The sequence below is a fragment of the Hemitrygon akajei genome, chromosome 12 (assembly GCF_048418815.1).
Source record: "Hemitrygon akajei chromosome 12, sHemAka1.3, whole genome shotgun sequence".
Lineage (NCBI taxonomy): Eukaryota > Metazoa > Chordata > Chondrichthyes > Myliobatiformes > Dasyatidae > Hemitrygon > Hemitrygon akajei.
The window spans coordinates 38049628-38064022 of NC_133135.1; the positions used below are offsets into that span (position 1 = coordinate 38049628).

At 37.8% G+C, this 14395-nt stretch overlaps 1 protein-coding gene across 5 annotated transcripts in view; it reads right to left on the minus strand.

Annotated features, from left to right (window-relative positions):
• The window catches only part of rnf220a (ring finger protein 220a), a 453324-nt gene that overhangs the window by 74222 nt on the left and 364707 nt on the right, over nt 1-14395 (minus strand). For all 5 annotated transcript variants that reach the window (XM_073062918.1, XM_073062919.1, XM_073062916.1 and 2 more), the window contains one exon: nt 9638-9776. In XM_073062918.1, the coding sequence (XP_072919019.1) occupies nt 9638-9776 (139 nt within the window). The remainder of the gene's footprint in view (nt 1-9637; nt 9777-14395) is intronic.

A 14395-nucleotide genomic window follows, 5' to 3' on the forward strand; every position in this document is an offset into this window, starting at 1 on the left:
GAAGAGCAGAGATGCCTCCTGCTGGCCAGGTTTTCACCTGCTTCTGGACTGGTCTGGAGCGCCTGATGAGCGGTCTGTATGCTGGGATTAGCATAACAGAGATGTGGTCTGAGTAACCGAGGTGGGGACGGGGCTCTGCCCGGTACTCGTTGGGGATGCTTGTGTAAACAAGGTCCAATGTGTTCTCCCCCCCTCCCCCCCCACCGTTGCAAAGTCCACATACTGATGGAATTTGGGGAGCATTGAAGTAAGGTTCGCGTGGTTAAAATCTCCAGCGACAATAAACAGTCCATCAGGGTGTGCGTTCTGCAATGCTCACTCTTGCCACTGAATATGCTCTAGAATTTAGGTAAGCTAATTTCTGCTGGATAAAGAAATTTTCTTAATCAAGGCCCACACCTCACCTATGAGTAGTGTTTTATTCCAGCTGGTTAGTTCAGCCATACAACCCCATTACCTCAATGAAATTAGGGCGAGACAACAAAAGCAGCCATGCAGCAATGCCACCATTCTGTGGAGTAAATAAGGAAACAGAAATTCATCTGCAGTTGTAACTGTCATTTGGGTCAAGAAATACCAAATATCTACATTTGTAGAATATGAGAAAGGTTTATTGTACATCAGGAATGAGCAGTCGTATGTGGTGAAGGGGCAAGAATCCCGGTGATCTTCAATCACTGGTCATTCACTTGGAACAATTTTATAAATTGGTGGACAAAAAAGGAGAGAACTGAGGATATGGTGAATTAAAACATTACAAATTTCACCCTCCTCAACTTAGCCCATTTTTATTCATTGTTTAAAATGAAGGGAAATCAAGAACAATTATATTTTTCTGCTGCTTACTTGTTAAAGCAGATTACCAGGAACTGAGCAGCAGGAAATGTGATGAATAAAGAAGTGCTATGAGGGACAGCAAAATGATCAGAAAAGGACTGCAGAAACTAGTCATGTTACTGCAATACAGGAATTCTGCTGTGGAGCTTGTTAGCTTGCTTTTATTGGGCAGGCAAGTTATACTTCACTCACAACTGATCTGGATTTCACGTTTCTCACCAATGTGCAGCCAATCCTCAAAATTCTGCATTATTCTCACTGAAGTTATCAGAAGTCTAAATTTTAATTTTAATTTGCTTTGGACATTTTTTGCAATATTCCAGAGTATGTACCGTTCCAGGGTAGGTTTAGTTCTTGCTATGAGGTGGATGAACAGACTAACTACTTCACTAGACAGGAGAATCTTACCAAACTCTGTTGAATACAATTTTTTAAATATATTGTTCAGATGTTCAACTGGAATGAAATTCTTCGAGCTTTAATTTCTGACTTTTTAAAATGCTGCCTACTTAAAGCTGTCTTTTTAACCTTCAACCAATACAAATAGCAAGCAGATAAGACATGGGTCATTTAACAGAGAAAAACAAAGTAATGCAGCAGTTCCTTGTTTCTTCGACATTCTTTCACAGAATGTGACAAGTAATTCAGGCGCCAATCTTGAATGACACCTCTATAAGTCCCTGACACTACCGGAGACAAACTTCCCCATCAATCACCCTCTACCTATCAGAACTACTTAACTAGCTTCTGAACTGCTGAGAGAGGAAGCAAAGGGCTTGTGCTGCAGTAACCCAATCCAATCCTGTCAAATACATCCCAAATCCCAATAGGCCAAGGCTTCTGCCCAACTAATTAACATTACATGTTGAAAGAGAGGAGAAAGTGGAATTTCCAAGTGCTGAGTTGTTAATAAGCCTTAAATTTTATAAATGCAAGTTACCTCAAAAGACAACACAACTAATAATCCAAGGACCCTGGCTGCTAACCCAAAAGAAAATCACTGTTAATTTAATCAATTGATCAGTTCATTGATTTGAAGTCATGACTGCTTGTTAACCATGCAGAGCAAAAACCCACGACTGCACGACCGCAGAAAGCTGTCATTGATTTTTTTCACCTGCCATTCAGTGCACATCCTGAATAGAATTGCAACTTTGTGCAAAGGGGAGCTAGGGGTTTCAAAGTTAAATTAGTTACAGATGCAATCAGGGTGTCTTCTGTAAACTCTATTGATTGAACAGCTGACAGTCCTACACAGAACAACTCTGCTAGTCAATCGCCTCAGATGTCACCTGCCACTTTGCTGAATAGTTGACAATGCAATTATCTGGTGTGGAGGTAAGAAGTTGCCGTGTGTCAAATATAGTTAGCCCCCATCAGAAGCTGCTCAAAAGGCCTACTAACTGTGTGTGTTCTTATATGCACACAAGCTGTGTGTTTAGCAAGACGTACAACATGCCAATTACTTTCAAACTTGTATAGAGAGAGATGCGTGAAAGAGACAATTTCAGAAGATTGTTTGGTCAGGTTTGCTGAGGATATATATATATTTAAAATCAAAATAAGATGGCATCAAATCATTGTCAATCACATATCGCATGTGTAAGGAAGAAATTTCAACATTTATTAATATTATGGCAATAGACTCCCAAGTATTCATTATGCACTTTGGTTGAATTACTATTTCTTGAAGAGCAGGTTTGCAAGGGTATACCAGGACATATTTCTTTAAATTATTGGATTGTGAAACCTAAACATTGTCATGGCATTATGTAAAACTAAATTTTAAAAGCTGTTTAATTCATGAAGGAAAAGCAGAAAGTGAAAGCTGTTTTTAACTCAGAAACTCAACTCATTTACTTAATGTTCTCTATATGTCTTTCAAAGAGGACTGGTAAACTGTTTAGTTGTCAAGGCATTTAAGAAAACAGTTATAAATGTACATATCAAATGACCCCCTTCAATTGAGATTACTTTTAAAAACAAACATAGAGCTACATTATTTTTATTTAGCCATAATGAAAGCAAACTGACTTTTAAAAATGGCTATCAGCCTCAGTTAAAATCTATACCAGTCACCAGCATTTCATTACATTACAAAATCATCTGTTTTCACCAAGTAATTTTGGAAAATAAAGATTTAAAGCAATGAGTAAAAAAACAACCCTCAGCTAGGTAATCATCCAAGTCATCATCCTATCTGGATCCCTATTGGAGATTTTGAGGAGCCCTTCTCAGTGCAGGTGGGTACATTCTTCCACACAATACTCCTGCTAACCTATCCACCTGTCCTATCATCTGCTGATCAAAACCACACACCCCAACCAACTCCCAAATTAAATATCTTTGCAAGGTCCTCTTTGGGAGCATCATTCATGAGACTGTGACATAGAGTACTGTGCAAAGATATTAGGGTACATAAGACTTTTAGAAAGTTCTGTACTCGTCAATGAGGAGGAGAGAGAGAGTTTGTAAGTCTGGCGTGAACAAAGGATGGGAATTGCGAGGGAGAAGCGTCACGGAAGGACAGGTGACAAAGAAGGAGTGCCACGGGCGGGGGATAATACAGTTGCAGACACACCCAACTCTGAGACACCAGGAAAGGTCATTTGATGCCGAACAATTGGTTTACTGATCATTACAGCATGTCTCTCTGCTGCTTCCCGCTCCCTCCCTCCTCCATACCCCACTTTCCAATCACTATTCCCCTCTCCCTGTGTCCTTTCCACTCTCAGTCCACAATAGATACCCATATCAGAATCAGGTTTATCATCAATCACACCTCATGAAATTAGTTTTTTTTTGGGCAGCAATACAAAGCAATACATAAAATTACTATAGTACTGTGCAAAAGTCTTAGGCACCCTAGCTCTCTCTATATATATATGTGTGTGTGTGCCTGAGACTTTTGCAAAGTACTGTATCTATTACAGAATCAAAGTGGGTAGACATATATCAACAATGCTCAAATGAATGTGGAACACACTCAAAGCATGGTTAGTATGATGACATTATTCCATTGTGCTGTGTCTGAATTTAGTTCTAAATTAGAAAAGCTAATATCCAATGTCCTGCTACCATATAATTATCAGACCTGCAAGTCAAGGACATCTTTTCATTTTTTCCTGACAAAGCACCTCATGTCAAGTGAAATTACCCCAAAATGCAATGATTGTTAAATGAACAAATAAATGAAATGAAGCAGCTATTTTACACAAAGCGCAACTGAACGAAAAGGAAGCGACTACAAAAGTTGGGGGTAGGAGATGGAAACTTTTAGCGTATTTTTGGGTTTTGTCATTGAGGAAAACGTTGACAATCGTACAAAATGCACCTTTTAGGGATCTGTGAAATCCCTTTCCAGATAGCTGGAAATTTCAATGATTTTCTGAAAATTCATGTTTATTTCCCTCTGTGCATGCATCACTCAACAATTCAGTACCGATCCTGTATTAGTCCCTACTGAGATGCACACTTCAAATCCAACAACTGTATGCACAGCAACAAAAACTAATGCAGCTCTTGTTAAGATTTCAATATTGGTTATCCATATAATGTGCTGACTATGACCTCTGTCATAGCTATATACTGATATACAATGTGTCAGATTTCTCCTCTACTAAATAAATCTACATTAGGTCATCTCACCTGGTAGGACACACAAGAATCGATCCACCTCACTAAGGAAAATTTAATCTGATCACTGTTTGTTAGTATCAAAAATATATCACAAGGTCTCCCCCATTTGCTATTCCTGGATAAAATCATAGTCTCAACAGAAACAGCAAAAATGGGATTTTAGCTCAGTATCTTAACCACTCCTTCACAAATAAACTAATTTAAAACCCAAAGTTCAATAAATTTCAAATTTGGGAAACCTTAACTCAGAATTTCACAAAGGATTTTAGCAAATCAGCTACAGCACATCATAATAATCTGTATTTTACACTGCTACACACCACTCTGAGGGAAGAAAACTAAGCAGAACCGAAACTATCCTCAGTTTTAGAGCTAGTATTAATAAAAGCACAGGTTTTCTCAAACATTAACTATTAAAATAGCTAATACCCTACATTTAGAAATAAACACTATAAGCACTACAAGTCACTGTTGTATTTTATACAATTTCAGCAAGTTCTCCCATTTTTCTAAGGCCAAAACCTGAAGTAAATACTTCTGTAAATTTCAACCCTCTTTAAATCTCTACAATAGAAAATATAGTGCTATTTCAAAAAGCCCAGCAGAGGTCTGTAAAACATTTTTGCTCAGCCTCCCTCTCTCTCTCTCTCTCTCTCTCTCTCTCTCTGAAGTTGTCCGGACAGTTTTCCTTACCACGCGTTATCACTTGCTTTAAACAGACTTGGCAGGCAATCTAATCCTCCCTGAAAAGGTCAGTGCCATTTTAACTGCCTTTCAATCACATTATGCATGGTGCAGCACACGTTCTCTGCGATGCCTCCAGCTCTTGTCTAGACTGGATCAATACCTGAGCGATATCACTAGAGGAATGACACATGATGCCAATCGACCCGAAATCCCTAAATGGAACTGAACAGAAGGGAACAACTGGCCGCCTCTGACCTATCGCTACCTAATCTACTTAGTCCCATCTGCTCAGGCCGAAATAACAACCAAAGATTTCCTCAGTCAGTGGTTTGCAGTGAGTGGGGACTTGCTCAGGCAGAACAACCCCCCCCTCCCCTCAGCTTTGAAGTCACATTACAAAGCAGGTATGAAAGCAGAGCGTCAAACATTTTCTGATGCCATCATTACTTTCTTATCACCTTGTTCATTCCACAGTTACTATAGTTTCATCCACAGTGTGTCGATAGTTTGCTATCTGAAAATAGCTTCAGTTAGTTACAGTTCAGTCACTTTCTTTAAACTGCAGTGAATCATTTAAAGATTATAGCCTAGTTTAAGCTGTATAAATTCAATTTTTGGGTAAATGGGTTTATTATTACATGATACATTGAATAAAAATATTAACATGACGTAAATGCAAATAAAACTTTAAATATTATGACTTCTTCTATTTAAGCTGTTGTTTGTCTGCCATGTTTATCATCTTGGTGTATCAACAAGAAACATCACGACAGCCCATCTAGCCAATTCCTAAGTGAATAAATACACAGCATTTCCTCTGCACACCATTTTAGTACTTCTTTTGTGGCATAACCTATCCATCCTCACATGAAAATAGCTACTTAATAGCTACTAATGTGTGTGAAACCAATTCAAAGAGCTGAGGAGAAGGAATAAAAGTCATAATTACAACTCCACATCAGTAAGAACTTGGGATAGCTACACAGGTCCATTTCGGAACTTGGGCACTGATGCTATATAGCAGATGACAAAAATGAAGCAATCAAAAATCCTTATGAACACTCTCTACAAAAAGCCCTCAAAAAGGAAAGCTTATGAGAAAATTTCAAACACAGCAATCAGGGGCACCAATCAATTACTCCACCCTAAGAGGCTGTATATTACTTTCTTTGAAAAATGTGCTTAAGTTTTTTTTACTCGTCCAGAACTGCTCATACTTCAAATTTAAGGAGTTTAAATTCTCCTGCTCCCACATTAATTTCTACATTTTGAAACAACACTATAAGGTCCAATAGGAAGACCATGATGTGGTTTCTTGAAAATGTTGCTAAGTATATACTCCTCTCCTTTCAGGCTAGTTGAGAATACAGACTTGTTCTTTGGCCGACATGACAGGCCCAGCCGTGAAGCGCATCTGACACAAACTCTGTAGCTTTCATTAGAAAAACGGTACAAATTGATCGCAGACCTTGTACCTGCAATCCCCCTGGCAGCTCCCACTAGACACAGCTTTTTTAATATTTTATAACTTTTGAAATGAGACACTGTGCTCCTTGCCCTAGCTCATTTAGGTAAAACAAGGGAGATAACAGGGAATTTTGTTTGACAAGCTCTCATTTCTCAGCTATTCTGCCCTCAGTGATCCAAAAGCAGAGCCTCACTAAAATTACATTCCCAGGACTGGTCAAGTTAAGGTCAAATATTAGGAATGAGCAAATGGCTTGATTTGAGAGATTTCTTTAAAGGAAATTTACCGGCAGAATTTTGGTCTTTCTTAAGAGTTTTCTGCAGAATAAGACTTTGCCGATCCTCAGCAACTACAGAAGATATTCATTAATGTTTTAACAAAATCTATATTAACTTCTGATAAGGAATAAATACATAAGTAAGAATTTGTTTTTAAATTCCAAAACAGAATGTCTGTTCTAGTAACAATAACCCTTCATACTGCCCTTGAAGAGATGCTATGTAATTAAAAGATTACATTCAGCAGATCAATGTTTCAGTATGAAGACCCTTTACAGAATTTGGAAAGAGAGAAAACAAGTCAGCTTCAAGTTCCAAAGAAGGTGGAGGTTGGCATAAAGAGGGATGACAATATCTATTATAGGTATGGAACCTTAACTGCTTCTCTATCCAAAAATGAGGGTCTGTTGAGGGCCTCCAGTTTTCATTGCAGATTTCCAACATTTGCAGGCTTCTGATTTTAATTTCCTCTTGAAAGATAGTATCTTCTCAGACTAGTGGTGTAGTACATCGACACTACTATTTAGATAAGGGGACCACGTTCTAAGATTTTTACCCAGTAAAATCGATCAAGTTGCAAAATTGTTCCAACTCATGATAGTATATGACTTGAAAAGGAACATTTAATAACAACCCAAATGCCTGTTACTCTGGTTTTTCTAGTCAGAGGACTGTACTGGGAGATGCTGTTAATGAAGCTTTGTCAGTGCTGAATGGTGTTGTTCATGAAGCTTAGTTGCAACTGAACATCCAAGAGATAATTGAACTTGGAATAATAGTATTCCACTGATGAAGAAGTGGATGCTCAAAATGGGTGTCGATAAAATAGGCTGTTTTATCCTAATTCAAAAGACAAAGCATGCGGAAAGCATTCTATCTTTGTGTCTCTTTGACAATGGAAATACTTAGTAAAGTCAGAAGAATTCTGAGCTTCTGACCCATAATACATCTCTTTAAAGTTACGAATTATGACAACAAGCTTTGAAATTGCACTTCAAGTTTCCAAACAAATTCCGTAACAGGTAACACTGTCAAGAATTATTCTACGAACTATTCTATTAATGAAGTTTTGCATGCCAAGCAGCTGCCCTGATTGGCATCTTGTTAGCTCTCTCAAAGTAAATTTACGTGCTTCCTTTCAACCCATAGAGCCAATGCCTCAGAGAATTTCCTCAATTCCATTGCCCTGATTATTTTGCTGCAAACCATTCTCTCTCACATGCCCACAGACACCTCAATTCTTCCATCAGCCTCTGGTACTACACTAATATGCCTGAAGGAGAAAATCAGACTAACAGGAGGGAACTATATGCAGTTACAGGAGAACATGCAAACTTCACAGACAGCACCAGAGAATCTGAATCAATTGCAGTTTTCTGGAGCTGTGAACCCGACATTTAATGCACTTTAAATGCACTGTCACCATGTCACCCTTCTTAGGTAAGGCTTGTTTCAGCTCAAAGAAGTTAAGATGTACTCAAATCCTAACACACGCGCCTAAAAGATAAGCCAATTTTTCGTTATATATTAATTTTGCTAAAACGTAGCACTGCAGGGACGACAGCATTTATCGCCTATCACCAAGTAAATGAGCTCACATCTTGAAATATTACAGTCCTTCTGCTGAAGATGCTACTACAATGATGCTGCGTAGATGTCAGGACCTGGAACCGAGTAATGATGAAGTTACATTGATATACTTAAAAAGTTCTGACTTAAAAAGGAATATTTGGTGTTCCCGTTTTCTTCAAGTCTTGTTCTTTTTGGTGCAAGAGCTGGCAGTATAGGAAATGCTACAGAATGCTCAGAATAACCTAGGCATTCTATAGAAGTAGACAAAGTTGCCACTATGTGCCAGCAAAGGGAAGGAATATATAGGATGTTGGACAAGATGCCAATCAAGTCAGCTGCTTTGTCCACTGTGTACGTATACACACACACACGCACACACTGCATTCTCATTGCTGTTACACTTTACTGTGCATTGCTATTGTTTTACATTGTTCAATGCACTGTGTAATGATCTGATCTGCATGACAAGTTTTTCACTGTATCTTAGTACATGTGACAGTAATAAACCAATAGTAATACCAAAAATTGATGAAAGGGGCTTATTGGTTAGGCTACTGAATATCAAGGGCAGGTTGTAAAGACTCCTAATGGTTAGAGACAATCCTTGTCTAGCAATTTAATGATGCTACTTTTGTAAAGTTCTTGCTCCATTTAGGCATGAACTGATTCATTTGCTGAGGAGTTGTCAATAGAATTGAGCTAAGTTATTACAAAAAAAACCTTACAAATGAATTCAGTAGATCAAGCCAGAGGATTAAATATTGCCTTAAACATACTTAGATAAAAATAAATGTCCAGATACCAAAATTAGGAGTAAGGGTTTTAAGAAATAATTTTTAAAAACTTAAAAACATAAACATAACAAAGCAGAGACTTCTACTATGTGGAAACAACAATCTCTGAACCAACAATATCAATAAACTAGATTATATGTTATTATAGCTCAAAAGCAATGTCAAGTCTGTAAACAGCAACCCACCTCCCAAAGATGTTCTGGGAAGATGATCAATAAAAACAATAACTTGCTTTAACTTTATTTTTACTTCCCACTAGAGCTAACTAGACCATCACCATTGTTGACCAACATTTTAGTTAATAATTATAAAAGTTTGATTAGCTAACAGTCGCAGAATAAAACCTTGAAAATTTTGCATACCTCGAAAACCACCTTCTAATAAGGTTGTAGCGCGTATTCTCTTCTGCCCACACCATTCATATTCTTCAAATCTGTTCCCACTTGCACTCTCATTTTCTATGTCCACAGATTCATCATCATTTGTGTAAGAACCATCTCTCTGTAAAATAAAATAAACCATTTTAATAATTCATGCTTTAGCTAGTTTAACTGGGCTGGAATTCTGCTGTTACTAGTTGGCAGGTCCACAATGGCTAACTACAATGTGTGTAGCAATGCATTCAGGACTTTCATGTCTGAACATTAGAGCATGGAACTGGGAACGTGCTGGACATCAGATGCATCCTCATCTGACCCTCACTGTGTCCGTGGACTCACTAGTTGTTGGAATTAGAAATTCAATATGCTTCATATCTGATCCTTCAGCTCTACCACAGCCATAGAGTAGATACATTTACTGCTACTTCATTCAAGATGGATTTACTTCAATTTATATTTATGTTTTAATTAATTGGCATTTAATGTGTTTTAAATACATTTATTAATATTGTAAAATAGATTAATTTACTTGTTTTAACTTTGTTTTCCGATGAATTTGATAATCAGTGAAAAGGCTTCCTTAATAGCATAGGTTGTCAGAAGGCCACTGAATCCATCTGTGAGCTGACTGTAGGCAAGGCTTTTGTTCCCACTGCCTGCAGATCAAGGAATGCTTGTAGTCTGCTGCATTTTATGGAAGGGCTGCAGAAGTGACAATGGCAGTAAGCTAGGGCCATGCTGCCACGAAAATTTGTTTGGCTGCAGGGCTAATGAGAATAGGGCCGTACGCTTAAACTACGATCAGAGTTCAGTCCATTGAGTTGAATTCAATTTACTTACTTTCTGCTCTTTACAGAAACAACTGGACTCAGTTCAATATGTAATTTATCCACTTGTGCAAGACTATAATTTCCTCAAACAGGGTTTCCCAAATGAAAATTCCAGTTTGTCACTTCTTACATTTACTACACAATAAATAATATCTCCTTTCTAATAAAGCAGCTTGTTCTGCTTTCATATGAAATACAACTAATTTTTTTTTAATGTTTCTGCCCCCACACCAAATAAAAATCTTCTACTCTTAATTTTCACTCCTTTTTCTGTGGTTTCCTTCCCAATCGAAGTTTAATCAAAAAGCTAGGCTCTTGGCAGTAATAATTTACATAGGAATCTGCACTTCTTGGAAGATAATTGTATGGACTAGCTGCATTGTCCTGTTTCTTTGTGGTTCATTAGAAAAATAGAGAAAATGTTAATGTAGGACTGCATACATTGGGAATATCGAGATATCTCCTAAAACAAGAATGAAATTAAAGCTTACGAAACATATTTAATTGTAAGTTTATCCAAAGAATGTATCAGACTTAAGTAGATTGATTTAACTAGTCTGCAACTGGGAAAAGTTATTATACTGCGATAAAGAGAGTCATGGTGAGTACAGAAACAGGCCTTTTGGCCCAACTTGTCCATGGCAACCATAACGTTTATCTAAGCCAGACCCATTTGCCTGCAGTTGCCCCAGATCCCTCAAGGCTTTTTCTATACATGGACCTGACCAACTATCTCTGAAACATTGTAATTTATATGGTCACCCCCCTCAGCCATCTGCACTCCAGGATAAATGTTTCAGACTATTGAGGTTCCAGTTGTAACTCAAGCACTCTATTACCAATGCCATCCTTGTGAACCTCTTCTGTACCTTTTCCAGCTAAATGACATCCTTCCTGGATGGGTGACCAGAACTGTGCACAATGCTCCCAACGTGATCTCACCAATGACTTGTTTAAGAGTAACATGATGTCCTAACTCCTGTACACAATACACAAAACAATAAAGTTCATGACATACAATATGTCAGTGATAATAAAACTTAAGGAAAGCATACCAAACACTTTCTTTAGCACCCCATCTATGGGCGTTACCAGGTCTTTACCCCTACGTCTTTCTATTTTACAACATTGTCCAGGGCCCTCTCAACTCCTGCCCCGATTTAAATGGCCAAAATGCAATATATTGCACTTGTCCATGTTGAATTTCATCTGAAATTCCTTGTTCCACTTTCCCAGTACATTTAATTCAGGTTGTAGTTTTAGATAACCTTCTTCCCTGTTCACTACACCACCCAGCATTGGTCACAGACCTTCATTTTCAATAACTCTCCACTATCACCCTCTGACTCCATCCACTGAGGCAATTTTGTATCCAATTGGCTAGTTCACTCTGGATCCCACTTTCCAGACTAGCCTACCATGTGGACTAATTCAAAAGCCTTGCTAAATTCCACATGAACCACATCTACCATCCAGTCCTCATCAATTCTATTTGTCACCTCTTCAAAAAACTCTTAACGAATTCAAATTATAGATCATATTGTACAAAAGTTATCAAGATGATTTGTCAAAGTTATCTTTTTCTTATCAATGTATTGGCTTTCTGAGTACACCTTTCAATATGCTGATGTCTTATGCAAGAATATAATAGGGTCTATATAGCAGCTTCTAAATTTATCAATGCAAATTATTAAGGAGAAATCAAAAGGAACACAGCAACCCAAGGTACGCCTAGCCTAAGTTGTGCAGAAGAGAAGCAAAGAACTTTGTATATTCAAAAAAAAACAAGCATCCAATTATCTATTTGCCATCTCCATAATTATTTTACTTAAATTTTAATAGTTTTCAAATATTTAGCATGCAAGTTTCATTTGATAACTACGGTACAGTGGAACAAAATTTATCCAAACAGGTAATGTGATAAGAAATGAACATCTGTAATTACTAATCACGAAGGGAAAATTCAGGCAATTTTCGAAACAACCTTTAGTAAATAAAATTATGTATGAGAGCATTAATTTCAAAAAGTATAATAACTTTAGACCTAGAAGTAAGACCAAAGACATGTACAGCTTTGGAAGAAGTCACCTGGTCCATGAGGCCAGTTTGGCTCTTTGAAATAGCTGTTTCACTATTAAGTCCACTTCCGATAAAATTTTCCCTTAAGACTGGAGTTGAAGTATTTATCCATGTAACTTTTAAAAATCACTCCTGAATCCTCGTCCAGATAACAACTTACTGCTTCTAACAAAATCCCACTTAATATACCACTTGTGTGATAATTTGCAGCAGAATTTAAAATCTCTGTTTTTACTTACTATGACAAGTCCAGCAGTACAACCTCTTACTCTATAGAAACTAGAGGTCCTAACAAATGATTTACAGGACAGATTAGAAGGAACTCTCAATGAGTGGCAATAATAGTAAATGATTACTTTACAGCAGTTTTTATTCTGGGAGATAAAGGTGAAGTCTGCAGTAAGTTAACCGCAGGAAATAGAAATAAGGAAAATATCAGCTCAGCTGCTATTCATTAGAGTCCTTAAACCAACACTGAATGCATGTCCTTTGCCCAGGTATTAAAAAGTTTGTAAGAGCCTTCATCAATGATTCTTACTCTATCATAAGGTCAGAGGAAGAAATGTTTGCTGATGATTGCATGACATTCAGCTCCTCAGAAAATGAAGTAGTCCAAGCTTGCACAAATCAAGGTCAGCCTAACATTCAGACATGGGCTAATAAGTGGCAAGTTATAGTCAGTAATAGTAATGCACATAAATGCCATGCAATGATTACTTCCAAAAAGAGAGTCTAACCAATAGCGCCTGGCATTTAATGGCATTATCATTACTAAGCTCCCACAGACTGACAAGAAAATGAACAAGCCATAGGAAAACAGACTGAAAGATCAGCTCAGAGACGGGGTATTCTATGGTGAGTAACTCACAGCCTGACAGTCAATAGCATTTTCACTATTTACCAGGCACAAGTCAGAAATCTGATGGGACACTTATCTGATTCAGCAACACTACTGAAGTTACTAGTGAATCCTCACAGGTAATAACTATCTCCAGACCATAAAACTAAACACTACCTAGGACAATGTAGCCAGTTTGACTAGTAACCCATGCAGCATCCTAAATATTGACCACAATGCACTGTGTCTTCAGAGTGTAATATCTGAAAATTTCACTGCAGTTATTCATCCAGCCTATCCACCCATCCCACAACCTTCAGTCAAATAGGATAAGGCCAAATAGTAAATAAATCATCCCCATGTTAATGACAGGGTTCCTTTCCAGAGAACTGTTTGTAACCTGATCAGTTTGTAATGTGTCTGTCCAGCAATATATTTAAATAAACATACAGGGAGACGTAGGGCAATATGTAGTTGAATCAGGGTATTTAACTCAACCATTCAGATTTCTCTGCAAGAAGGTCAGAATACCATATAAGTTGTTAGCAACCCTATCAACCTGTGTAATAACTTTGAGTGATCTCTGGATGTGGATCCCAAGATCCCTCAGTTCTTCCAGACTGCTAAGATTCCTGCCATTAACTTTGTACTGTGCCCACAAGTTCGAAATTCCAAAGTGGATCACTTCATACTTTTCTGGACTGAACTCCATCTACCTTTCAATCCAGCTCCAGGAAGGAAGAAGTTGGGAAATCTGCAGTTCACTCAGATGCAGTGGGCACTCCAGATTCAATCAAACGTGTACTTGTTCATCTTGTATGATCGCAAGTCACTGCTAGATACTATGAACAGCCACTGTTAAAGGACTATCCCATCAATGAGTTGCTCAATAGTGATGGAATTGGACTTATTGTGTACTGTTGTTGTGTTGTCTCCTGGACTTGTTATGTAGTTACATTGTTACATGGTGCATAGTGTGAATGATTGTCTCGA